This window comes from Cucurbita maxima, unplaced genomic scaffold (assembly GCF_002738345.1).
Source record: "Cucurbita maxima cultivar Rimu unplaced genomic scaffold, Cmax_1.0 Cma_Scf00001, whole genome shotgun sequence".
In the NCBI taxonomy this organism is placed as follows: domain Eukaryota; kingdom Viridiplantae; phylum Streptophyta; class Magnoliopsida; order Cucurbitales; family Cucurbitaceae; genus Cucurbita; species Cucurbita maxima.
This window is the reverse complement of record NW_019272017.1, coordinates 7,370,316-7,393,606: the sequence shown is the minus strand read 5'-3', so window position 1 is coordinate 7,393,606 and position 23,291 is coordinate 7,370,316. Positions and strand designations below refer to the sequence as shown.

Sequence of the window (23,291 nt, the reverse complement as noted above, 5' to 3'; positions counted from 1 at the left end):
TGGTGGCGGTCAATGTCTCATATCGATTGGAGAAAGGAACTAGTGCCAGCGAGGATAGTGCCTCAAAGGTGTCCCACATTAGTTTATTAAACTATATAAATATTTTTTAATTTTTAATTTTTTTTAATAAAGTTTTAGCGAATATTTTCGAGAGAAAAGTGTAAAGTTAATAACTAATTTTATTAATTTAATTTTAAGTCTTTTTATATAATAGGAAATTCCCTCTCTCAAGATATCCGGACTGTCACATCACAACTAATTTCGCGCCATTAAAGAACCAGAAAAAACCTCCATTTCCTGATCTCCTCCTCATGAATGTTTCTCTCGCCTTGGTTCTCATTCATGCTTGGAACTTGATTGAGATTTGAGAAACTGTGTTGTTCTTCCTCGCCTTGGTTCTCATTCATGGCGACTGCAAGGGAACAGAAAAGCGGGGAAGAAGAAGGGTTGAGAACGGCGGGGAAGTTTGCAGATAAAAAATTCTTTAGGAAACCACCGAAAAAACCTTATGATCGGCCGCCGACTACCCTAAGAACATCTGGAAACAATTCGTGGATCTTGAAGCTCGTTGATCCGGCTCAAAGGCTCATTTCCTCTGGTTCTCAGATGCTTTTTTCCTCCGTGTTCCGAAATTTCCCTCACCGTTTACCGTCTTGTATTTCGTCTCCAGGTTTCAGTTTCAACTTCTTAATGATGTTCTTATGGCTCTGTAGTGGATTATTCAAAGATGCTTTTGCTGGAGTTGATTTTTGTGATTTGCGACTGTTTGTTGCTTTTCAATGTTCGATTTTATTTCGCAAACTTCTTGAGATTAAGTTAGTCGATCTGGTTCGTAAAATGCTTCCATGTAATGATTATTTTGATATCTTGTAACTTTTTCATCCATCAAAGAAGTCTTAGCTAATTCAAAATCTACTGGCACGCACTAGACTTGAACGGGTTTTCTTTTAGGAACTTCATAGTTGAGTAGCATCTGAATATATATATTTTTTTTTTCTGTTTATGCATTTGATGGCATCAGAATCAATCCAGTCAAGAAGGGATGACAAGAAGGCCGATGTAACGGTAAGTTTTCTTTCGGTGTCGAGCGGGTGCTCGTGCATAGAAGATATGAATGCTCTTGAAAGTTGGTGCTTGAACTTGATGGTCATTAATTATTGTATTATTATTCAAGAGAAATTGGTTATCTATATCGTTCTGGGCTGTGTTCTGAATGCACTTGCTTTGATCAGTCTAATTGGAGAATTTCTTATGGTATGGAAATTTACTTGCAAAGGATCCTTTTGAAGTCCAAGTAGCAGCAGCTAATGTAGGTGATAATCAGAATAGAGCCGATCGATTTGTGATGGTGGAGCTTGAAAAAGCTATGAAGCAAAAGACCTTCACCAGGTAAGTTTTGCAGTATATGTTTATTTTGCCTTACATGAGTACTATTTTAGGTAGTTCGGATTTTATTTTCTTATTGTTAATAGACTTGTTCTTTTGATCTTGGGATAATTGCTATGGCTCCTTAAAGTGAAACCCACTCTGCAGGTCTGAGATTGATCATTTGACGGCTCTAATGCATTCAAAAAATGTTGATTTGCCTGATGTGAATGAGGAGAAAAGGGTTAAGTTTATCTCTTCTATTCCAGAATCTAACAGGAACGAGTTTAAAAAAATATCAAATTCAGAAGTTAGAATGCGCAGGCAATCGTTCCCAACTCCCTTCTTGAGTTCAAGTGTACGGGTCTTTCTTTTCATCCCCATTTCTTTCTCTCGTGATTTTCGTGCTGAGAGTTCCCAAATAAGTTATGTTCGATATGCTTTTTTTGATACTGTGATCACATTTTGTGGCTAAAACGTCTTCAGGTCCTTGATGAAGATATTTCTTCACCTGCAGAGATAGCTAGAGCATACATGGTGAGTAGGCAGCCAAAACTTTGTCCTTCAATGCCATCTTTGCGGGCTCAAGGACTTGGGGAAAATTCTGCTGGTCCAACTAGTACATCATTCTCTTCAAAATCAATAGATATGTTGCTTGTGCCATCATCTACTAGTCAGGTACTTGTGGGAATGATTCCAGCAACATTCATTTCCTAGGTTTTATGAGACCCCTAGTATGTTTTTTTGGCCGTGCTTTTGAGTGGGATCACTGTTAACCGGAGATTGTAATCTTGAAATAAGTTAGATTTTATAATCTAGTCATCCTGCATGTCTCAGATGCTCTGTTTCATGTAGTTGCACGTTAAATCATCTTACTGTGTTGTTTCTACCATATGCAGGGTTTGAAACGTAGGAGTTCATTTTTTGATAATCACATTGGACCCAATGTTCCTCTGCGCAGAATTCGACAAAAACCTAACATTCATCTCTCAAAGGGATTAAGCTTACCCGTTTCTACTAGACCTATTTCTGGTCCTGTAGATAGACTTAGTTTTGATGCTTCTCAGAGCTCCAAATTTGGGAAAGTTCATAATTTTCCATCTTCCATTTGGAACTCACAATTGTCTCTTAAACCCAAGAAAAATTCTGCAAGAAAGTTTATTATGAACGTGGAGAGTGATGACATTCGTGGTGCAGGCAGCAGCTCTATTTATACTCCTTCAAGGTCTTATAAGATGGCTTCTAAGATATTGGAGCAGCTCGATAAGTTGACCCCTCCAAAGGAGAAAGTTAAACGACTTCCTGTTGGGGAAATATCTCCCCCTAAGCTGTCACCATTCACAGTAGATGGGCATCTCAAAATTGTGAAGGATGTGGACTTACCCAGAGATGAAGAACTTGTTCATGACAACAAGCAGTCAATTAGTTTGCATGGCGTTCCATATCATGACAACCAAGAAAACACTTCACAAAATAAAGAGAAGCTGGAAAATATGAAACCATCGGATCCTCATCATAGATGTGCTCTACTGAAGGACTCAGGGTCCATAGGTTCAAGTAAGGATTCCATGATTGATCTTGGAGTGCCTGCGCCTGCTGTGGTGAAATCTACTATTCAGCCCCCAAAAAACAAACTGGCGTTTCTGATGTGGCCTGACAAGGTTCGTAATCTTTTAACTTCCCAAAATGGAATGGTAAAACATTGAGGTCTCATGGTAAAAATCAGAGTTCAAACATTTTATGTGATGCTTACAGACTCGCTTTCTGCCATTGATTAAAGTACCATTTTGTAGTTTTTTTGCTCTCTTTCTTGATGAGGGTGTTAGATTCTGTTACGATAATGTTTGAAGTTATTTCACTTACCTGCGTTCAAGTAAAACTTCAGACACCTAATTAGAATACATACATGGTTTTCATTTTTTCTTCTGCATATCTTTTACTTGAAGGATTCTAAGTAATGCACCTCTGATCAGATATTATGTTCCTTCTTGTTTCTTTCCTTGGGATATGTTTGTTTAAACCTTTGAACTTTTAACCAGTCTCACTGCCTTTCTCAATAATAGGATCGTGTTGACCATGATGAAAGTTCTCCTGATAGAGTTGCACCTGCTACCGCGGAGGATAGGGAAGGTGACATTTCTTTGGCTGTGAGACAAACAACTGCTAGTGAGTCTCTAGCACCATCAAAGCCACAAACTGCATCTGAAGTGATAGTGGGTTCTCCTCTCAACAGAAGTTCTGATTTGAAAACTTCTGAAGGTAGCGTTCATGATGATATGGATACCAGTTTTACGTTCCAAATTGCACCTTCACAACCAGAAACTATTGATTCTGCACCCACCAATTCTTTTGGAAACAATGATCTTCCAGAAAATAAGCGAATTGATTCTCCAGTTTTTAGCTTTGGAAATAATGTCTCTCCACGAAAACAGCCAAACGCTAGTTCTACTGCATTTGATTTTGGGAATAAGGATGCTTCTCGAACAGAATTATGTGCTGCTTCCGAAAATGGCAATGGAGCTTCATTCCCATACACGCAGTGGAATCCAGCTTCTTCATGTTCAGATGTCCAAGGATCAGTGTATTTAAACGCCGTTGCTTCTTCAAATCATAAGCTAGATTGCTCTTGGGGGTCAGTATATTCCTTTCGATCATCTATTCAGAAGTACAGTTTTGTAGCCTTTCCATTATCTTTTATCAATTAGAGAAACTTGCGCATGTCTCCTATGGGTTTTGAGTGGCTTGATTGATACCTTGTCTCCCCTTCTCTTCTAATCTCTCGTTCACTTTTCTTATATTTTAAGAAGACAAAAACCTTGAATGCACGGAAAATATTAGGTGGAGGCATTGAAAATTCGTTCTAACTGGATGTGAATTTCATAGAAAGAGAATCATTTGTTGAAGTTCTTAAGGGAAGAAAAGAACTTTATAGCACATGCCTCAAGAGCTTCTAGATGACATTTATTTGAACATTTTTTCATTTCATCTTTCTTCACTTCTGACATTATTTTTGCATTCGTTCACTTTTTATGCCTGGCAAGTTTGTTTCCTTCATGTTGTTCGTTGTTTACAGTTCATGCAATTTTGTCCATTGAAGAATCGGCGTCATGAAAACTGATAGTGATGATATTTCAAATTTTGTTTTCACCAGGACATGCAATGATGCATTCTCATCTTCTGCCTCCATATCAGCTGGACTTGCAGTCTCATTTTGCCCGACTGCTAGATATCAAAGTTTAAATAATGGCCTTTCCATTTCATGTCCATCTCAATACTCATCGTGCAGTCCGCTAACTCCATCTATGGGGCAAAGTTCATCAAGATATATCTTCCTCTCAGCCAAATGTGCCAGCAACGATGCTAATATAACCACCAATGACAAGCACCCGTCAACCACAAATGTGATAACTTCATCTGCTCCGTCGGCTATGGGCTTAGGAACTCATGAAGACAAGATCAAGCAGGATGCAAGCCTGCACATTGCAAATAACACTTATTTCAGTAGCATATCTACACCAGCAAATTCTCACTATAATATGTTCAGCTTCAATCCTGGAGCAACGCCTTCGTTTGTGAATAATCATCAGCTGAGAACACCTACTGTTAGCAGTGCACCTGAGCTTAGTGCTCAGGGAGTTTCTGCTGGAAAGGAATTTACAGCTAATGCGGAACAAACTTCAATCATTATGGGATCATTCATGTCTCATGCATCATCGGTGATGGCTGGAAAAGCATCCATCTCTTCTGGCATTTCTTTTGGTTGCTCATCTCCTGCTTCTGAACTGTTTCATTCAGGAAGCAGGCCATCGGAATTTCCCATCACTGGGTTTACTTGTGCCCAAGCAACTTCAACCCATTTTTCTACTCCTAGGACACATCTTGGGTTCGAGTCATTTACAGGGGCATCTTTCAGTTCAATATGTTCTACAACCTCAGCAGCAGCAATGGCAGGTTCCTCATCGAAGACAGTTTCAAGTAATTCTCATCACACAGTTGCTTTTAGAGTTTCTACAGGTAACAAGGACTGTGAAGATCAGGGTACCTACAAGGACAATGTTCCACTTTTCAGCCAAAAGCCAGTCCCACCCCCTTCATCAGGATTCTCTTTTAGTCAAGCCACCCCTGAATCAAATCCCTTTCTAGTTGGAAAGCAGCAGACATTGGCTGAACCCCAAAACTCTTCTCCATATATTGCTCATTCTAGCAGCTTAGAAGCTAGAGGCAGCTTCCCCTTGAGTGCTGGCGGCGGTAACAAGGCTAACCGGAGACTTGTGAAGGTCAAACGAAAGAAATAAAGAAAACATCTCTGGCAGAGTTGCTAGAAAACAACCCCAAGTGTCCACCTCCCAAATTCTTGTAAATTTTATAATCTGATTTACGGTCACATTTATGTCCATCCCTCTTCAACTCCCGCGAAGAAAAGAGTGGCTTTAAGGTTGAGGAAAGCCAGTGATTTCAGGTACGTACGCAAATTCTTTTATCATTTAAAATAGTGCTGCCTGCTAAACATATGAATTTGACAAGGAGATTGTCTTTTACAACATTCAACGGAGTCATCCATTCTAGGAAAAGTAGCTTCCTGTTGTAATCCTGTAGTTTCTCATTTTACACAAATAACCTATTTAGAATGATTTTGGAAGTGCTTAAAAATACTTTCTTAAACGCTTACAAAACTTTTTCTTAAGCACTTAAAAAATCATTTCAAATTGGCCTATGATTGATTTTCTCAATTCTCTTATTATACCTATATTTGACCTAGATTTGTGGAGTCCAAATTTGATACAGGCTATGACGATGTAGTTTCTTCACCGTATGGGATCCGCAAAGTTCACAAGACAAGAGTTCAAGTAAGAACAAACCCTTTATAAACTCTAGTGCTTTCTTTTCTTTTCTACTTTTCTACCTCCAAACACCATACACATTTGAAATATTCTGTTATAGAGTCTCTATCTCTCTGTCTTTTCTGAATTATTTGTTGGGTCGGTCTAATACAAAGAATATAGTTCTGCATAACATGGAGTTGCATCCAGACACACCCCACCTCCCACAACAACCCAAAACAGCCCCATTAGGCTAATAATATATATTTTTTTCATCAATCATTGAAAGTTTTCAAACCAAACAAGGCAAAAAAGGAAGTCAAAACATTCACAAGGAGCTTAAGTTCATTGAACAGACCATGAAGCAGACACTCTCTGCCATATTTTGTGCTATAAAGTGAGAATACAAGGGGGGAAAAGGTATTTGGCCTTGTGTGAAATAGAGACCATGCAACTGGCTACACCTCTAAAAAAACAATCTCTTTTTCTTCTCTAAATTTTGTGTACCCTTGCCTTCTCGGTTTCTTACTTGTGTTAATATCTCATTACTATTTTATAATATAGAGAGAGTATGGCCTTGCATGAAATGCAAAACAGTTGTCTAGTTCCAATTGAAAATACAACCACAAACCACAAAAACCTTTGTCTAAATTGTGCCAAAGTTTTATTTTAATTCTTAAAATTTGAAATTCGTTTCAAAATATCTCCAAAATTTCTGTATAGAATGCACGAGCAGAAAAGCTTGTGTCTACTTATGTGAACAAATCTAAACACATCCCAAAAGTAAATTTGAAGATTATAGAGTTAGAGGAGTATAAAAATAAAATAAAAAATAAAATAAAGAACAAAATTTCAAAGCCTGAATTGAAGGAAGATGACGAAAATAGTGTTGCACAAATCTCTATATGTTAGATTTGTTCATATCAGCAGACACACAACTAATCTCTATAGGCTAGATTTGTTCATATCAGCAGACACACAACTAATCTCTATATGTTAGATTTGTTCATATCAGCACACACACAGCTAATCTCTATAGGTTAGATTTGTTCACATTAACACACACAACTAATCTTTATACGTTAGATTTGTTCACATCAGTAGACAACTAATCTCTATATTGGTTTGAATGAAAATTTTTAAAATTGGAACCAAATTTATACCCCCACGGAAAACTTTGATAATTTAACCACCTTGCCTTTGGATTGACATCATCTTTGATTATAAAATTTTTATAGTGGCGGAATAAGAAATTTATTTATTTATTTATTTATTTATTATTATATATATTTGGATATGAAACAATGAGAAATTTACAGTAGCAGAAGAACAAAATGAATTAAGTTATTGAAAATGTTTTTGTATTTGGTACACGTCTCAAAACGACCAAGTCTTGTTCTTTATATTCATTGCAAATTAAAATAGTAAATTTACATCATGATCCAATAAAATTATGTTGATTGATTATGTATTGTCTTCATATTTTTTTCGTTGTTATTATTTTATGAACGTAACTTTATTACTTTTATTTATGAATTAAAAAGAACATCTACTTTGGTTGCGTAACTTTTTTTTTTTATTATTTGACAAAAATAATAATATTAACAAAATCTTGAAATTAACTGGAGTTTAGCAACTGAGTTATCCCTAACTGGGGTTGCATATCCACTACATGTATATGACCTTTCTTAGCAAATATAACTTATAAATTAGATTTAATAATTAATTATGAATTACTCTACTTTTCTTGCTTATTTATTATTATTTAAAAAAAAAAAAAAAACTTATCTTGAGGAAAATATTTAAAGAAAATAAAACACACTTTTCACTGGTTTTCATCGGTCAAAAGTTAGTTTTGGTTCTTCTGGTCTTTGTAGAGGGCCATTAATGAATAAATAAATAAATAATATGCCTTTAATTTAATTTCATATATGTATATTTTCAAAGTATTATTATTATTATTATTTTAAGGACAAAAATGGTAACATTTTCAAAGAAATAAGAAATTAGCCCCCTCTCGTCTTTTTAGTTAATTGAAAGTAATTTATAGCTGTTTTTTCATTAAAAAATAAAATAAATAGTATGTTATTTTACAAGTTAGTCGTTAAATTTTGAGATTTATATCTATTTTAAAATTATAAATTTAATTATTCAACTTTAATATATATATATATATATTTGGTCAACTCGACCAGGAATGAATGAACAAAATATAATCATGTATGTATAGATACATATATACATGTGTGTATATACATAGTAACAAATGATAGGAGTGGGAATGAGATTTGGATGAAATCAACCCGTTTGAGAAAGATTCAAAAGGAAATACTTAGTTGACTTTGTCGGAAATCTTTTATTATTGTTCTTTAATCAATCTATTTCTTTTTTTTTTTTTTAATTAAATAATGATTTCTCTTAATAGTAAATACACCTATCTATAACTCTTCTGATTTCTTCTATATCCAATTTGAATTATTCATAATACATTTTAAAAAATATATATATATATATATATATACCTTGAATTTTCAATAACATTTGAGTATAATTTTTCTTAATTGAGCAAAGAAAACAAAAAACTAAGCTGGAGCTCCAACTGTTTCTTCTCCTAAAAATAGTAATGTATTAACTTCTGAGCTGGCTAACAATGTACTAATATTTTAAGTAAGGAATATTACATTACAATAAGATTTAATATATATATTTTAATAAAAGAAATAATTTCAAATGTCTGATGATAAAATTAAAATAACTTAAATTAAAAGTCTAAGTCCACAACTACTTTTAATAAGTTCCAAAGTTCCATATAATTATAATTCATTGAATTCACGTAAGAATACTCTTAAATTACAATACCCTTTAAATTGAAGGTTAAGATTGTAAATTTACATAAGTTTTGAAATTAGAGATAAAAATCAATGAAATCCAATCTTTCACTCGAATTAATTAAGAGTAAGTAATAATAATAAACAATAATATTTAGAGATAAGAAGAGAGAAATTTAAAATTGCGGTACTTCCAAGGTGAAGAGCAGAGACGGTTGTTTTCATGGAGAGGAAATCTCTCTCTCTCTAATCTCTCTCTAAAGGGGTCCTACGAACAAACCTTCTTGTGCTTTTTTTTCCAATCTATAAGTATCCACCTTCATCCTTTCTCTTCAATTCTTCATTTCTTCTTCAGATTCTCTGTTCCTAATAGTAATCTCCAATTCTCTCTCTCCGATTTCCCGATTTCTGATTCAACTTTTCCATATCCATTTTTCAACTCTTTGTTTTTCTTTCAAATTTGTTTCGTCTGATTAGATTCATCAATTTTTATGGTGGTGAAATTGGTCCGGTGGCCGTCGTGGCCGCCGTTCTCGTCGAGAAAATACGAGGCGAGGATCAATCTTCGCCGACTGGAAGGATTGACGAATGTATCAGTGAAGGAAGCGAGTGGTTTAGTGGTGGAAATCAAGTGGAAAGGGCAGAAGATTATGGGAGTGAGTTCTTGGAGACGCTCTGTGAAGAGGAATTACACAGAGAAAGGCAATGTCCGTGAAGAAGGAGGCTTATCGGTGGATTGGAACGAAGAGTTTAGGAGTTCGTGTTCCTTTTTGGGCTCTAAGGAGGATCTCATACCTCGATGGAAGCTTTCATTCACAATCCTTCAAAAAGTAAGCAACACTTCTTCCTTCCTTCCTTCCTTCCTTCCTTCCTTCCATCCCTTTTCTTCTTCTTTACGGAATTTTTTACAGTTTCTGTATGGATTGAATTGTGAATTAATGGTAATTGAATTTTGGTCGTACTGTTTTGCTTGCTTTTTTCCACCTATTTCCCCTTTTGGTTTGACTTTGAATGATGAAGACAAGACGGTTTAATTGTTTCTACTTTTTGTAGTTTCTATGCTTTTTTGAGGTTGGGGCTAGTGGATGACGTATGGCTGAACAATGAGGATGTAGATATTCCAATTTTCTTTTGATATTCAGTGTTAGACTTTCTCTATATCAATAATTTGTCACTTTATGAATTGAATATATCAAATAATTCACAATTAACATAGGAGTATAGTGTTCTTACCAGATGTCCTCAGCCCTCATAAGGAAGAAACAGAACATTGCTTGGCCTACAGAAAATAGATGAACAGTTGATGAAAATTTCATGAAATAATTCAAGATTAGGTAAATATAAACATAAAATAAATAAATAAAATTACACTAATTAATGTTTGAATTAGAATGGATGGAAGGTGTGAAATCCTACCTTGGTTGGAGAGGAGGAGAACAAAACATCTTCTATAAGGGTATGGAAACTTCTCACAGACATACGAAAACTTTGAGGGGAAGTCCAAAAAGAAAAACCGAAGTAAACCATATCTGCTTTAGGTTTGGGCCCTTCTAAGAGATCATCCCCATATGTTGAACACTCAAATAAATGATCTGAAAGGGCTCATACCTTTTTCTTTAGGGATCTGTGCCAAAATTCTCTTGCTTGAGGGGAGCTTCTTGTGGTTGGGCAGTGTTCCAAATACTTACTCATTCAACTTGTGATTCAGTGCTTAAGTTTTTTTCTCTTCCATTACAGGGAGAAAACCAAGTACTTCGAAATAGCTATACTGTTGTAGGAACCGCATCACTGAACCTAGCAGAGTATGCTTCCAAAGCTGATGGAAAGGATATTCAAATAAGCCTTCCTTTGAAGGTTCGTGGCAGCACTCCAGAGTTCAGCCCCTTGCTCCTTGTAAGTAGTATCTCCCAAGTTACCAGCACAAACTGTGTGTTCTTCCAGCCTTCAAGGAGATGAAATCTGAAAGAAAGTGCATAGCTTCATATTCCCTGCCATTTTCTTTTTTTCTGATGAAGTTCGTTTTCGATTACGCAGTTATCTCTCAACCTCTTGGAGATGAGAGCTACAAAGCCTTTGATGATGGTGCAAAGGTCGATTATGCCTGTTACGCTCTCCCCGCCTTCACCATTGGCTTTGTCTACAGAGAAAGATGGGTTAGCTGCAATAAGAGCAGGTCTAGATAAAGTGAAAATATTTGGACACTGTGTATCAGCTGGAAGAGCTAAAGTACTCCGTGAAGAAGCTATTGCCACTGTCGATGGGTTTTATATTGAAGATAAGGATTCAACTCACAGTTCTTCACTTGATTCGGATTCACTGGATGGTGGGAATGAGGGTTCATGTGTTAGGCAGCCATTAGGCTATGAAAAACTCGCCCATGCAAACCGTGTAGCAGAATTGCTTCTCCCTGGAACAAAGACCAACAATGGAGATGATGAATGTTGGATATATTGTGGCAATGGTGCAGGATGCTTAGAAAAGGATGATATTGATAATTCACAAACGAGGCAGAACTCAATGAGCAAAATCTTGTCATGGAGGAAGAGGAAGTTGAGCTTCAAATCTCCTAAATTTAAAGGAGAGCCTCTTCTGAAGAAACATTATGGTGAAGATGGTGGAGATGACATCGACTTTTACCGTAGGCAGCTCAGCACAAATGAGCTTTTCTCTTGGGTATGTACTCCGGACCTGAACAGCATTTTACTCTGCTTTACTTAAAACCGTACTAATAGTTGCCTCCTCTTCTCATTCTTCTTGCAGTGGTATAGTTTGGAGTTATCAGCAGCTGCATTTGGGGACGATAACTTCGCTGTAGGTACTTGGGAGCAGAAGGAGATAACTAGCCGTGATGGAGGCTTGAAGATCGAAACTGAAGTCTTCTTTGCCTCTATTGATCAAAGGAGCGAACGTGCTTCTGGGGAAAGCGCCTGCACGGCTCTAGTTGCTGTTATTGCTGATTGGTTGCTGTCCAACCAAGAAGAAATGCCTGTCAAGTCTGAACTGGACAATTTGATCAGAGAAGGATCAGCAGAATGGAGGAACCTTTGTGAAAATAAAGAATACATGGAACAGTTCTCTGATAAACACTTCGATCTTGATACGGTAATTGATGCAAAAATCCGACCTCTATCTGTTGTTGCAGAGAAGTCATATGTTGGATTCTTCCACCCAGAAGGGCTGGAGGAAGAGGGTGTTTTCGAGTTCCTCAAAGGCGCCATGTCTTTTGACACCATATGGGATGAAATCAGCCTACTAGCAGTAGACCATCCAACAAGTGCAGGCGAATCGATAGTCTACATTGTGAGTTGGAATGACCACTTCTTCATCCTGAAGGTTGACAATGATGCTTACTACATCATAGACACCTTGGGCGAGCGGCTGTACGAAGGGTGCAATCAGGCGTACATTCTGAAATTTGACAAGGAGACAGTAATTCATAGATTACCAAACAACACAAAGGCATCAGAGGAGCAAACCTCCAATAACACAAACGAGACGAAGAGCACAGCACCATCAGATGAGAAAACGTCCATTGACATAACACAATCAAAGAGCTCTGAGCCAGCAAAGGAGAAAAGCACCATTGACACAAATCAATCAAAGATCTCAGAGACATCACAGGTGGAACCATCTACCGAGGTGCCACAACTAAAGAACACACAGATTTTGGAGGAAACTCCCTCCATTGATGTCATGCAACCAAGCGACCCTAAAGAAGCATCAACACCAGAACCACCGAGTAGCCTGAAAGAAGCATCAACTGAGAAGAAAGATGAGTCAACAAATAGTGATATAAAGCAAGAGGTTGTGTGCACAGGGAAGGAGTGCTGCCAGGAGTACATCAAGAGCTTTCTTGCTGCACTTCCGATCAGGGAATTGCTGGAAGATGTGAAGAAGAACGGTTTGAGTTCATCAACACCTCTTCATCAACGGCTGCAAATAGAATTCCACCGTGCCAAAGTGATTCTAGAGGCATCGGATCAAATTTTGGCAAGCAACGCTTGAGGGTTAATTACATAAGCTGACTCAAAAGCTCTGTTTTAGTTCTGATTAACTTTTGGAGAATCTTGTTTTAGACTACAGTAGAGTAAGGAATAAAGTGAATAATGAAGAGGCATAAATTAAATGTTTATAATGCCCATTTATTCCTTGCTCAATTATTGCTTCACAGAACTTTTCTTATAAAATAATGTGCATGTAGCTCACCATTTGATATTGAGCTGAAATGATAAAACTTGAATCATATGGTTAGTACACTTAAATTAAAACAATAAACACTGCTGAGGGATAAATTATTTCAGGTGCATAGGAACATCACGTTTTGCAAGAAATCTGATCCAGTTTCTAAAATGAGCTCTAAAATAATTTCTGGTCAACAACTCCATTGTCTTCACTAAATTGATTATTAAATATCTGGTTAACTAGATTAAATAAATAACTGTAACTGTCGAGCCTAGACTCCAAAATTATAATACCGATCAAATGATTTAGATAAGCATATTATGAATTATTCAGAAGTTGATAGGATTTAATGATTTTATCTCATGTCGAATTTGAAAATTGTCATAAAACAAAGAATTTCTAAGCGACCACCAAATACCAACCAATGTCAGCAGAGAAACCCTACGTCAAGCATTTAATTCCTGAGGTTCACATTGAAATGCCTGGTTTCATATTCAAACTACTCTACTAAAGAATGAGTAAAAGCAGCGAGTGTTGACACTCAGCTGGAAAGGAGAACGATACTCTTGTTCAGAATTGGAAGTGATCACCTTCATTAACCATATAGAAAAGTTCTGTCCCTCAGATGCCTCCAACTGGAAAGAGCTGGTGTACAAGTTTAACCACTCCCAGCATGGATGCATCATTCTGCAGACAACATTCAAATTGGTTAATGTTTTATGGTACAACAGTTGCAATTAGAATTTTATGTGGAGAAGAAAAATATTGTATTAGCAATAATAGTCACGAGAAATAAAAGTAAAGATTTTAGTTAAACAAGCATTTTGGTCCATATACTTAGAGTTCTGTTACATTTTAGTCTTTGTACTTCAATAAATTTTAAATTTAGCCATTCAAAGTTGATTTTTATCGAAATTTGTTAAATAATAATTTTATGTAAGAAAAGATACTACAATTTACAAGAACCAAAATAGAATGAAACTCAAAGTATAAAGACCAATATGGTATTTTAACTAAAGATTTTCCATTCTTTTCCTCCTCTTTTAGGGGCGTTCGACTCACCAGGTAAACAATATCAAAGGCGTTGCGATAGCTGTCAAGAGAGTTCTCAATGTTGTCATTCCTGAAAAACGAGATTATTATCATGAGAATGAATACTTCAAATGAATTTCAACTTAAAACAGCATTCGTAATAAACAGATGACATAAAGTAAGTTTTAAAAAGTTTACTTACAAAAACCCCACAGATATCCGTGTATCGTAGTTTAAACCATCTGACATCCCCAAATCCCCGATGTGGTCACCAAGAAGAAGTACATTCGTCCGTTTTCTTACTGAGGCACTGTCATTAGTTGCTCCATTTACATCACCCAATTGGTCATGAAGAGGAGCGGCCATGTCAAGAGCATGCTCATTCTTATTTAGACTATGAATTGTCTTGCCTGCAAAGAGAAACATTTCCATAGGACAAACTCATTCAAATGTAACAATCATAAGAACCACTAATAAAATGACCGCGACAAGTAGTAGCCAGCTAAAAAAAAGAAGGTACCCTTAAATGATACAAGGCAACCATTATCATCAAACACCATTCTATTCGAAACGATCCTAATATTCTTAAAAGATCTGTGAAGCTTCTGCCTCAGGACCTGGTCCAGGAACAAGAATAGGGCGATATATCAAGAGAGGACACACAAGTGAGCTTTAGATGTGAAATTATATCTGTATAAAATGCATTATAGAACAAAGAACATTTGACCATGCCTACCTCCTCTATAATGTCAGCAAGACCAGCTGAAAATATAAGAACAGGAACATTCCTTTCCTGATCATCATGATTTGTGGTAGTTAAAAAATGTTTAGAGGGCGTTCAATACGAAAAATCAGCTATATCATGACACCAAAAAACAGAAAATAAAACATTGATATTTACCCCACAAAGGGCATTATAGCAAGTAATATTTTCACTTCAGGGAGAAAAGGTTTTACCTCTAGAAGTTCAAACAGCTCAACCACTCCCTCCCTAAAAGCAATAGTGGCATCAGCAACTGATTGCTTTATTGCATCAAATGTAAGACCTCCTTCAATAAGAAGTGAATGGCTTTTGCCCCACCTGCAATGCATAATATGGAAACACAGATTTTGATGCACCCATCAACAAGAACTAACAAAACAACATGGATAGAAATTCATAATGTATAGTTGCAGAAGAATCACAGAAATAACTCGATTTTAGCTGATACTGGCACAAATATATGCCCTTCAACTCCCATCCATAATATACTTCTGAGAGAAATCCAAGAGATGAAAAATTAATAGCAAAGAACATCTAATAAACATACCACTCTTCCATGAGCTTCGTTTTCTCTTCTATCGAAATTGTAGGAGAATATTCCAAGGGATGGTAATATTTATAAAGTTCTTCTCTCTTATCATCATAATCAGGATTCCCCTGCTTTAGAAGACCGTGACTGCCTACACATGTTAATCTTGTCAGCACAACATAGAGCAAGTTCATCACAATTAAAAATAGAGCTTCGATACAAAGTTGGCAGGTAGTAGTCATTAAATCTTACTTTGACCTCGGCGGCCATCAATCCAGTATCTCGTTAGCGTAGCATCAAAGTCAGCAATAACCTAAACAATACCGCCTACTATTATTTCTATAAACAAAGGTAAGAAAAAAGAAAAAACATCAGACTCAAAAACAAAAGAGCAAAACCTGGAGCTTCTGTGGTCCCGAAAGGCGCATAGCTTCCAGTTTCTTCTTGAGCAGATCGGTATCGGCGACAACTGCCTCAGAAGCCTGTAAGAACCCCTGCTCCTCCATCCCAATCACGTTTGGGTTTCCGCAAAACCAAAGCCTTCAAAAGAAAAACGTATAGAAAAGTCCGTGAACGTGAAAAACGATTAGTGAAGTGAGAATGCTGCATAGTCGCGCAAAAGAATGAGTGAAAATGGGATTTGGATTTTGAAGGAAAGATTCAGCAAAAACAAAAACAATGGAACAGAGAGAAAAGTAACCTGGAATTGGAAGATGGATAAGAAGGAAGCTTAGAGATGGAATGGAAGCGAAATGGAATCGTTGAAATGCACAGGACTCGACCACTCATCTTTCAATATTTTTTTCCGCTAAATTATACAAAATGCTTGATTTATTGATTTATTATCTTTTAATTGCTAACAATTTTTTTAATAACTATAAAAGTTCTTTATAGCACGAAAAATAGAAGAGGCGGGGAGATTAAATTTTCATTTCAAATTAACCATTTAAATAAAAATGAAAAGTTTTGAGCAGATTATTTTACTTTATTAAAAAATAAAACAATAATAAGCTCTTAATTCGTTCCAATTTTCTCTAGAAAATAGTTTTTTTCTACGAAAATCAATAAATAAATAAATAAAGCTTGACAAAGCTCAGAATTTTGAGTATATTTTAAAAGTCAAATTTCTATTAAAAATATGCATTATAAAAATAAAAAAATAAGATTGGAGAAAAAAAAAAGGATAAATCAATCATTGGTCTATTAAAAAAAAAAAAAAAAACAAAAAACATAAAGCAGAGAGAGATCTTTGTGATTCCCAATCCAATCCAATCCTATTTTATCTGCAAATGCAATACATAATCTTTGAGTTCAATGTAAGCTAGAAAGCACATAGTAAGGAGAACAAAAACATAAACCCGGATACTTACTTCGTTATCCTACCACCCCGACTAAATTAATATAATCAAAGTCATCTATTTATTTTTGAGAAAAATTGGACATGACTGCCTGGAGCTGCTGGATCCCTTTCCTCCATTTGGGGTCTCCCAAAATTTTGCTGTAGCTGTCTGTCGAGTCCCATTCAAAATCATTGTTGAGCGCACTGAACTCTCTGGGCACCGCCGGGCATATCATCGTCTTCGTCGTAAGCCTCTTGTACTTGCTTCCTGCGCATCTCCTCTTCGATGTTGACGTCGTGGAGAGTGGTCTCTTCACATTCATCCAACTCCATGTCTGAGAGCTGCATAGAAGACCTCGGTGGTAGCACCCCCTCCAGCGCCTTGCACTGTTCAGAGTTCAACGAGTCTGGGAACTCCACACTGAAGTGGATGTAAAGTTTACCCTTCATGAATGGCCTCTGGTACATTGGCATACCCTCATCATTTACGGCCTTGAATTGATCTGTGCGATTAAGAACTCGCACTGTGAGCCAATGCCGTAACAAGCAGCAGAAAAACACAGCAGACGTAACGTAATGGATCGTAAATAGTTACATACCGGGCTTTACTACTTCGCCAGGAAGGGATTTGATGAGTAGCTGGCGGCCGTCTAAATGAGTTAGAATAAACTGGAAACCGCAAAGGGACTCGACCAGAGACAAGGTATGCTCCACGAAGAGGTCATCACCCTTTCTCTTAAACTTCGGGTGCTCTTTTTGTTGTAGCACAAATACGATATCCCCAGTAAGAGTGTCGGGCTGAACAAATAAACAAAATGAAAACCAATCAAATCGCGTATTTCAAGTGTCGAAGAAAAATACCCAATAAGAATGCAGTCTTACCGCTTCATCTGCTTCACCAGGAAATGTAATCTTTTGTCCATTTTGCATACCCTTCTCAACAACTACTTCCAAAACTTTCTTCTCCTGAACAACCTTTTCACCCTTGCACTGTGAGCAACGATCTTTATCATTGATCGTCTCACCAGTTCCTTTGCATTCATTACAAGGATGCTGCATTTGTTGTATCATAGAGGGGCCGAGGTGTCTGATGGAAACTTTCATACCAGATCCTTGACAGCCAGGGCAATTCATTGAAGCACCAGATTTCGAGCCCTTGCTGTAATTTGTTATAGCAAAGTTCACGTGAGTCCAGAAAATAAAGACAAGTAATGAAGGGTAAAGGCATAACGACCACGGTTACTCACCCCTTGCACTTTGAGCAAATTACGTTGCGTGAAAGAGAGAGCTTCTTTGAAGTCCCATTGTAGAGATCTTCCAAGGAGACCTTGAGGGGATGGATAACATCCTCTCCCCTTCTTTGCCTTCGTCCTCTGCTGCTTCCACCACCTGAATACAATCTCAAAATGGATTTCAATCACTTAAAAAAACTCCATAGTTCATAATTGAACGTCACAGCAAAATAATTATTACCACCAAATGGGCTTCCACCAAAGAAAGACTGGAATATGTCAAATGGATCATGACCACCGCCACCACCCATTCCTTCCTTGAGGGCATCCTCGCCATATTGGTCATATATCTCACGTTTCTCTGGATCACTCAGTACCTCATAGGCTTGTGCTAATTCCTTGAACTGCATCACGAATGGAAATTTTTCAAAAGGTTAATAATTTTTTCCCATTATGTTGATTAACTCAGCTGTCTGAGAGAGGTTTTAAAGCCAGAGAGCTTGGCATATATTAGTCAAGACAAAACAATGGGAGAATCAACCAACATCAAATTTAAATACCCAGGTAAACAGATAATGACTGAAATACAACAATCAAGCTTTAGGTCGAAGTCATGCGATCAATAAGCTTCCCAATTAAACAAAGGGGAAACCCGTTTCAGTGTGTTCGCTACATATGTAAACAACCAAACCATCGAGGTTCAAATTACAAACCTAACGTAGTAAGAGCGTCAATTCCTGCAAAAGTTATTGCAACCCTAGCAAACCACTCTCTTCATTGAAATACAGGCGTGTAAAAAGCAACATTCTTAGTGAAAAATCAAGACCATCAGCAAAACAAAGCATCAATTCAGAAAACTAAGAAGTAGATCTAAACATCATGATCCACAATCATTTATCATCAGGAAAAGACATTAGAAAATCGCAAGAAAAAAAATAGAAGTAACGACTCAGAATCATCAAGGGGGGAGGAGAAAGAGCTAACTTTTTCGGGGTCACCACCCTTATCAGGATGGTTCTTGATAGCGGCTTTTCTATAAGCCTTCTTTAGGTCGTCTTGCGACGCATTCTTCGAGACTCCGAGAATCTCATAGTATTTGGTGTTGTCGCTCTTCTTGGGCCTTCCAAACATTTTTGCCTCACCGATCGGATCTCAACAAACCCTAATAAAGCAATCAAACACATAATCAAAAACCAAGACCTCGAAAGCGAAATCGAGGGGGGGAAAACTCGAAAACCGATGAATCAAATGGACAAAAACACGAACCTCACAAGAGCGAAAGGGGCGATCTTGAAGTGAAAGAACAGGTAGAGAGATCGACCTGCGAGCAGAGAAACCAAAGGGGTCGCTCGAGACGGCGAGGGAGAGAGGGATTGGAAAGACCCAAATCTCAAACTATAAGGAAATATTTTGACGGTTCGGATTGTTTCTTTAAAAGATGTGGTCTGCTGAGGCTTAGGGGTAAGTTTGACATTTTGATACAGAGGCGGCCAAACCCACATATGCTTAAGGAAGGATCTAGAATTTTCTTGCTTTTCTTATTTTAAGATTTTGGCCTCTTTTTAGCATAAGTTAAATTAATTCAAATTATAAAATTTAATTATCGTACTTCCATATTTTTTTGGCCTTCAAATTCAAAGAAAAAGATACTCTTCTTCTTTTATTAAAATTTAAAATTGTAAATTTTGTATTTAATAAGTAATTTAATTATTAAGCCATTTTAAAATTGACAAACATATTAGACCTTACCGATATAGTAACAAGAATTTTCAGAGAACTTTCAAGGAACCAATCAAGAATCAAAGAATGAACTTTCAAGGAACCAATCAAGAATCAAAAAATGTTTCTCCTATTACAAGTCATCGATTTTGAAGACCTTAATGAAAAATACTCGAGGAGGGAACCTGTAACTTTGACCAACATCTTCCAATTCTGGTCAAAGTGAAATACATCCACTGAACGGGCTATCGAGTTGGGTCTCTTTCTACATTGCAACTTTGTTGGGATGTTCAAGGCCAATTGGGTCCCATTTCGAGAATGGCTTGGGGTACTGATGCCTTGAATACCCTAAATTCTTTGATCTAAAGTCGCTTTCAAAGTAAAGCTTATAAAACAACGAGCTAAGGACACAAATACACAGATACACAAATACACAGACTCGGAAAGAACTCTAAGCAAATTTCAGTGAATAACCATAATTACCATTCATTACACATCATTTAAAGCATATTAGCGTGGCCCTGTTGATCCTGTTCCAAACGAGTTTAAGTTGGAAATATAACCAAAATATACATTCAAATGCATAACAACAAAACAAAGAATGTGGCCATAGAGTATAAATTCATGTGGCATATATAATTAATGAAATGTCAACAGACAGAAAAGAACGGTACCAAGAATGTGCCTATATATATAGTTTGATCTTGCATAGCCAAAGAATGCAGACTGCCTGGATGAACAATTCCAAATACATGTTGGAGTGAAGATAGCCAAAGATGAATGACAACCTATTTATATATATATAAATCAAATGCAAGCTCTGCACAACCATGTATACAAAGGTTCCCTCCAACAGCTCCAAGAAACGATGATCAGATGAGATAAGTGTAACTTTTAGCCTCGAAGGGACGCGCGGGGAACAGCGGGTAAACCCAATTCATCCTCAGCCTGTGCATAAAATTTAGGATGAAACTCAATGCATATAAAAACAGCCAAAAGTGCAGAAGGTGAAATAAAAACGAACAGACTCGCATGAACTGGATAGATGTAACTTCGTGTTAATGGATGAAGTTGAGCAATATTTCAATTTATGACCGTTCTTTTAAATGAACAAGAACGAGATTTTTGACTCCAAGAAATTGGATCCAGTATATGTTCGACGATTGTTACCTGTGCATTGGTTCTGCCTGCAGGAACGGCTGCATGCCCTGTAGGAGCTGAAGGCAAGTTGAGCTCTCCTTCTAAATCGGATTCCTTGTCGGGCTGGAGATATGATGGAACCCCATCAGTTTCAGTTTCAAATCCCATGTCTGCTTCCAAGGCATCCAGCTCTATATTCCAAGTAGTGAAGATGTAAGATTCCTAGGAAGCCATATTTCATCAAAATTGAGCATTTAAATGCAGATATCATACCGCCCAAAAGTTCATCCTCGTCAATGTCATCTGGTACATTATAGCTCCTACCAAGAGTCTCTTGAATTTCATTGCTCACATCCATCAGATCCATCATTTCATCTTGTAAGTTCTGCAGACAACACAAAACCTCTCAAACAAAGGCTTGAATAAAACTAAGGATGCTAAAACGAGGTGATTGCTACTGACATCTATGTCCTGTATCCTCACTGTTTTCATCATTCCTTTCAACTCCTTGTTGGCAGATTTCAAGGCCGACATCTGCAAAAAAAAATAAAACGACGTTAGTATGAGAGAAAAAGGTCACTCCTATTTGATTTAATAAACGCATCCAAGATATCAATCCCCGTTACAAGCTAAACTGATATTAGGAAGACGATGAGAGACTGCAGATAGAACTTTATTGAATTTCAAGAAATGCCTTCCTAATGGCAGATGTTTTTCCCCCTACCTCGTTCTCTCACGAGGTAGGCAGCAGGTTTGTCTTACCTTATCCTAAGATTTTCTCGATCTAAAATCAATACGTTTGAGTCCAAATCTGCAATGGAACACTCACACTTTTCTTTTCTTTCCTCTCTTTTGAGGGGCAAAAGATAAGCAAACCGATGATCACAAAAAGGGTCGACAGATGTTACCGTTTGTTGAGCATCTTTAATGCCCTCCGAGGCAAATGCAACTTGGTCTAAGTTAAAGGTCTGATTGTACAGCATGTCACGTTGTCCTTCATACCTGTTATAAAGCATAAGAAATCTCTTAATAACCATACCGATAGTAAACAATAAAAGGAACTCATACTTAGCAAAATGAAAAAAAAGAAAAGAAAAGAAGAAGTTTAGAACAAAATAATCCCAATCCAATTGTAGTCAGACGAGCTTCCAGACTTCTAATCAGTTCAACAGCAAGCATTTAAATCAACAAGCTTTCTAACATTAAAAAGAAAAAAGAAAAGTTAAATTGTGGTCAAGTCAATCGAAGTTTAGGGTTTACGGAAAAAGGATTTCTGGAAAAAAAATGGAAATTCAAATGAAAGAGTCAGGCGTATTATCATGGCTTTCGAGCTGCTCAATCGATTGTTTTGTTCTCAGTCACGGGCCGCATTTTTGGGAACAGATAACAGTAAACTACGAACATGAAGTTCTAGCAACAAAACCAGAGGGAAAAACAGAAAGTTATGGTGAAGGAAACATGGTGACGTAAATATATGTTGCTTGAAACAAGAACACCCAAGCATACAGGCTTCTGCCAGATCTCCAAGCCAAATTGTCAAATCAATTCAACGAAATCACCACTCCAAGGTATTCACACTACTTTATGATTAAAAGAATGCAAAGGTTAGTTATATGCCCAGGTCGCAATGAAGAACTTTAAGAAAAGTAGCAAAAAGGGGATCATACATTCGTTTTTGCTTTAGTACTCTCATCGCTCGAGCTTTAACAGCTTCTTGAGCTGGACCGGGCCTTGTTTTCTTGATCTGCTCCTTATATCTACTGAGTTCAGCATCAAGCTTCTTTATCTTTTCATCCACTGAATCGCCCCTTTTATTAATCTGAAAAAGGGAACAATACAGAACACCCCAATTGACACAAACGAATTCAACGAAGGAGAAGCAACCGATTCTTCCCAATAAATAAAATAAACCAAAATTCTCGTATTTCAAAATCCATGCCAACAAAAAAAATAAAAATAATAAGCCCTGGATGTAAAAGAAATAGTAACGATTACCCTTTCGGAGGCATCTTGGATAGACGGAGGCGGTTCTTTGTCTTTCTTGACGCCGAAAACCCTCCTCATCTTTCGCTGCCGCAAAAATGGAGCAATTCGACGTCGATCAGCCTCCGAAGACGAGAATCGACGCCAAAATGTGGAAGAAAAAACCCCGAAAGAGAGAATTTAGTTTCGCTGGGAAGATCACGACGAGAATCTCTTTGACATCCCTTTTTCTTAGATCGTTCAGAGAAGAAAAGAGAAGACCAATGGAAAATATTCACCTGCATCCGATCATATGTTAGTAAGAAGGCATCTACGTGTTTTTTTTTTTTTTTTTTTTTTTTTTTTTTTTTTTTTTTTTT

General features: G+C 37.0%; 5 protein-coding genes and 1 long non-coding RNA gene across 12 annotated transcripts; 2 read left to right on the top strand and 4 right to left on the bottom strand.

The window, feature by feature from the left end:
* The first annotated feature begins 390 nt into the window (after positions 1-390).
* On the top strand, positions 391-6,394 carry LOC111490466 (nuclear pore complex protein NUP1-like). 5 transcript variants are annotated; one of them, XM_023140194.1, is made up of 9 exons: positions 391-670; positions 1,022-1,065; positions 1,277-1,389; positions 1,534-1,723; positions 1,852-2,043; positions 2,265-3,026; positions 3,429-3,997; positions 4,517-5,824; positions 6,151-6,394. In XM_023140194.1, exons 1-8 carry the CDS (start codon positions 406-408, stop codon positions 5,658-5,660), a joined length of 3,279 nt encoding a protein of 1,092 aa, XP_022995962.1. In that variant the 5' UTR covers positions 391-405; the 3' UTR covers positions 5,661-5,824; positions 6,151-6,394. The 5 variants fall into 5 exon arrangements, with proteins under 5 accessions (XP_022995962.1, XP_022996722.1, XP_022995174.1 ...); XM_023140954.1 differs by having other exon boundaries at positions 6,135-6,394; XM_023139406.1 differs by having other exon boundaries at positions 6,125-6,394.
* Positions 6,395-10,075: 3,681 nt separating this feature from the next.
* On the bottom strand, positions 10,076-11,792 carry LOC111486023. 3 transcript variants are annotated; one of them, XR_002718809.1, is made up of 4 exons: positions 11,651-11,792; positions 11,306-11,420; positions 10,430-11,150; positions 10,076-10,292 (listed from the first exon to the last, which is right to left on the bottom strand). It is a non-coding gene; the product is annotated as an uncharacterized LOC111486023 (long non-coding RNA). The 3 variants fall into 3 exon arrangements; XR_002718795.1 differs by lacking the exon at positions 11,651-11,792 and having other exon boundaries at positions 10,622-11,150; XR_002718798.1 differs by lacking the exons at positions 10,076-10,292; positions 11,651-11,792 and having other exon boundaries at positions 10,506-10,542; positions 10,622-11,150.
* LOC111474445 lies at positions 10,920-13,256 on the top strand. Its single transcript, XM_023119704.1, has 3 exons — positions 10,920-10,972; positions 11,060-11,686; positions 11,774-13,256. Exons 2-3 carry the CDS (start codon positions 11,069-11,071, stop codon positions 13,016-13,018), a joined length of 1,863 nt encoding a protein of 620 aa, XP_022975472.1. The 5' UTR covers positions 10,920-10,972; positions 11,060-11,068; the 3' UTR covers positions 13,019-13,256.
* Positions 13,257-13,502: 246 nt separating this feature from the next.
* On the bottom strand, positions 13,503-16,313 carry LOC111481459 (7-methylguanosine phosphate-specific 5'-nucleotidase A). The gene is made up of 10 exons (XM_023126918.1): positions 16,220-16,313; positions 15,918-16,059; positions 15,772-15,832; positions 15,538-15,670; positions 15,185-15,308; positions 14,964-15,020; positions 14,748-14,844; positions 14,430-14,637; positions 14,258-14,318; positions 13,503-13,882 (listed from the first exon to the last, which is right to left on the bottom strand). Exons 1-10 carry the CDS (start codon positions 16,306-16,308, stop codon positions 13,817-13,819), a joined length of 1,038 nt encoding a protein of 345 aa, XP_022982686.1. The 5' UTR covers positions 16,309-16,313; the 3' UTR covers positions 13,503-13,816.
* Positions 16,314-16,771: 458 nt separating this feature from the next.
* LOC111479603 (dnaJ protein homolog) lies at positions 16,772-19,504 on the bottom strand. Its single transcript, XM_023124386.1, has 7 exons — positions 19,357-19,504; positions 19,075-19,252; positions 18,332-18,494; positions 18,106-18,247; positions 17,741-18,017; positions 17,458-17,656; positions 16,772-17,361 (listed from the first exon to the last, which is right to left on the bottom strand). The coding sequence occupies exons 2-7, from the start codon at positions 19,219-19,221 to the stop codon at positions 17,048-17,050; spliced, it is 1,242 nt and encodes a 413-aa protein (XP_022980154.1). The 5' UTR covers positions 19,222-19,252; positions 19,357-19,504; the 3' UTR covers positions 16,772-17,047.
* Positions 19,505-20,413: 909 nt separating this feature from the next.
* On the bottom strand, positions 20,414-23,013 carry LOC111483361 (vacuolar protein sorting-associated protein 60.2). Its single transcript, XM_023129585.1, has 7 exons — positions 22,945-23,013; positions 22,617-22,768; positions 21,858-21,951; positions 21,412-21,483; positions 21,223-21,334; positions 20,980-21,140; positions 20,414-20,757 (listed from the first exon to the last, which is right to left on the bottom strand). Exons 1-7 carry the CDS (start codon positions 23,011-23,013, stop codon positions 20,704-20,706), a joined length of 714 nt encoding a protein of 237 aa, XP_022985353.1. The 3' UTR covers positions 20,414-20,703.
* Between the last annotated feature and the right edge of the window lie 278 nt (positions 23,014-23,291).

Bases quoted from the DNA above. Each gene is read 5' to 3' on its own strand.
- LOC111490466 (XM_023140194.1), top strand. From the start codon at position 406: ATGGCGACTGCAAGGGAACAGAAAAGCGGGGAAGAAGAAGGGTTGAGA. The intron at 671-1,021 runs GTTTCAGTTTCA...TGATGGCATCAG, and splicing joins GTCTTGTATTTCGTCTCCAG to AATCAATCCAGTCAAGAAGG. The intron at 3,998-4,516 runs GTCAGTATATTC...TGTTTTCACCAG, and splicing joins AAGCTAGATTGCTCTTGGGG to GACATGCAATGATGCATTCT.
- LOC111474445 (XM_023119704.1), top strand. From the start codon at position 11,069: ATGAGAGCTACAAAGCCTTTGATGATGGTGCAAAGGTCGATTATGCCT. The intron at 11,687-11,773 runs GTATGTACTCCG...TTCTTCTTGCAG, and splicing joins CAAATGAGCTTTTCTCTTGG to TGGTATAGTTTGGAGTTATC.
- LOC111481459 (XM_023126918.1), bottom strand. From the start codon at position 16,308: ATGAGTGGTCGAGTCCTGTGCATTTCAACGATTCCATTTCGCTTCCAT. The intron at 14,319-14,429 runs GTAAGTAAACTT...CTCGTTTTTCAG, and splicing joins CGGATATCTGTGGGGTTTTT to GAATGACAACATTGAGAACT. The intron at 13,883-14,257 runs GTGAGTCGAACG...TGTTGTCTGCAG, and splicing joins CCTTTGATATTGTTTACCTG to AATGATGCATCCATGCTGGG.
- LOC111479603 (XM_023124386.1), bottom strand. From the start codon at position 19,221: ATGTTTGGAAGGCCCAAGAAGAGCGACAACACCAAATACTATGAGATT. The intron at 18,248-18,331 runs GTAATAATTATT...GATTGTATTCAG, and splicing joins TGGTGGAAGCCCATTTGGTG to GTGGTGGAAGCAGCAGAGGA. The intron at 17,362-17,457 runs GTATGTAACTAT...TTAATCGCACAG, and splicing joins TGGCGAAGTAGTAAAGCCCG to ATCAATTCAAGGCCGTAAAT.
- LOC111483361 (XM_023129585.1), bottom strand. From the start codon at position 23,013: ATGAGGAGGGTTTTCGGCGTCAAGAAAGACAAAGAACCGCCTCCGTCT. The intron at 21,484-21,857 runs GTAACATCTGTC...TTTTTTTTGCAG, and splicing joins TTAAAGATGCTCAACAAACG to ATGTCGGCCTTGAAATCTGC. The intron at 21,335-21,411 runs GTCAGTAGCAAT...TGTTGTCTGCAG, and splicing joins TGAGGATACAGGACATAGAT to AACTTACAAGATGAAATGAT.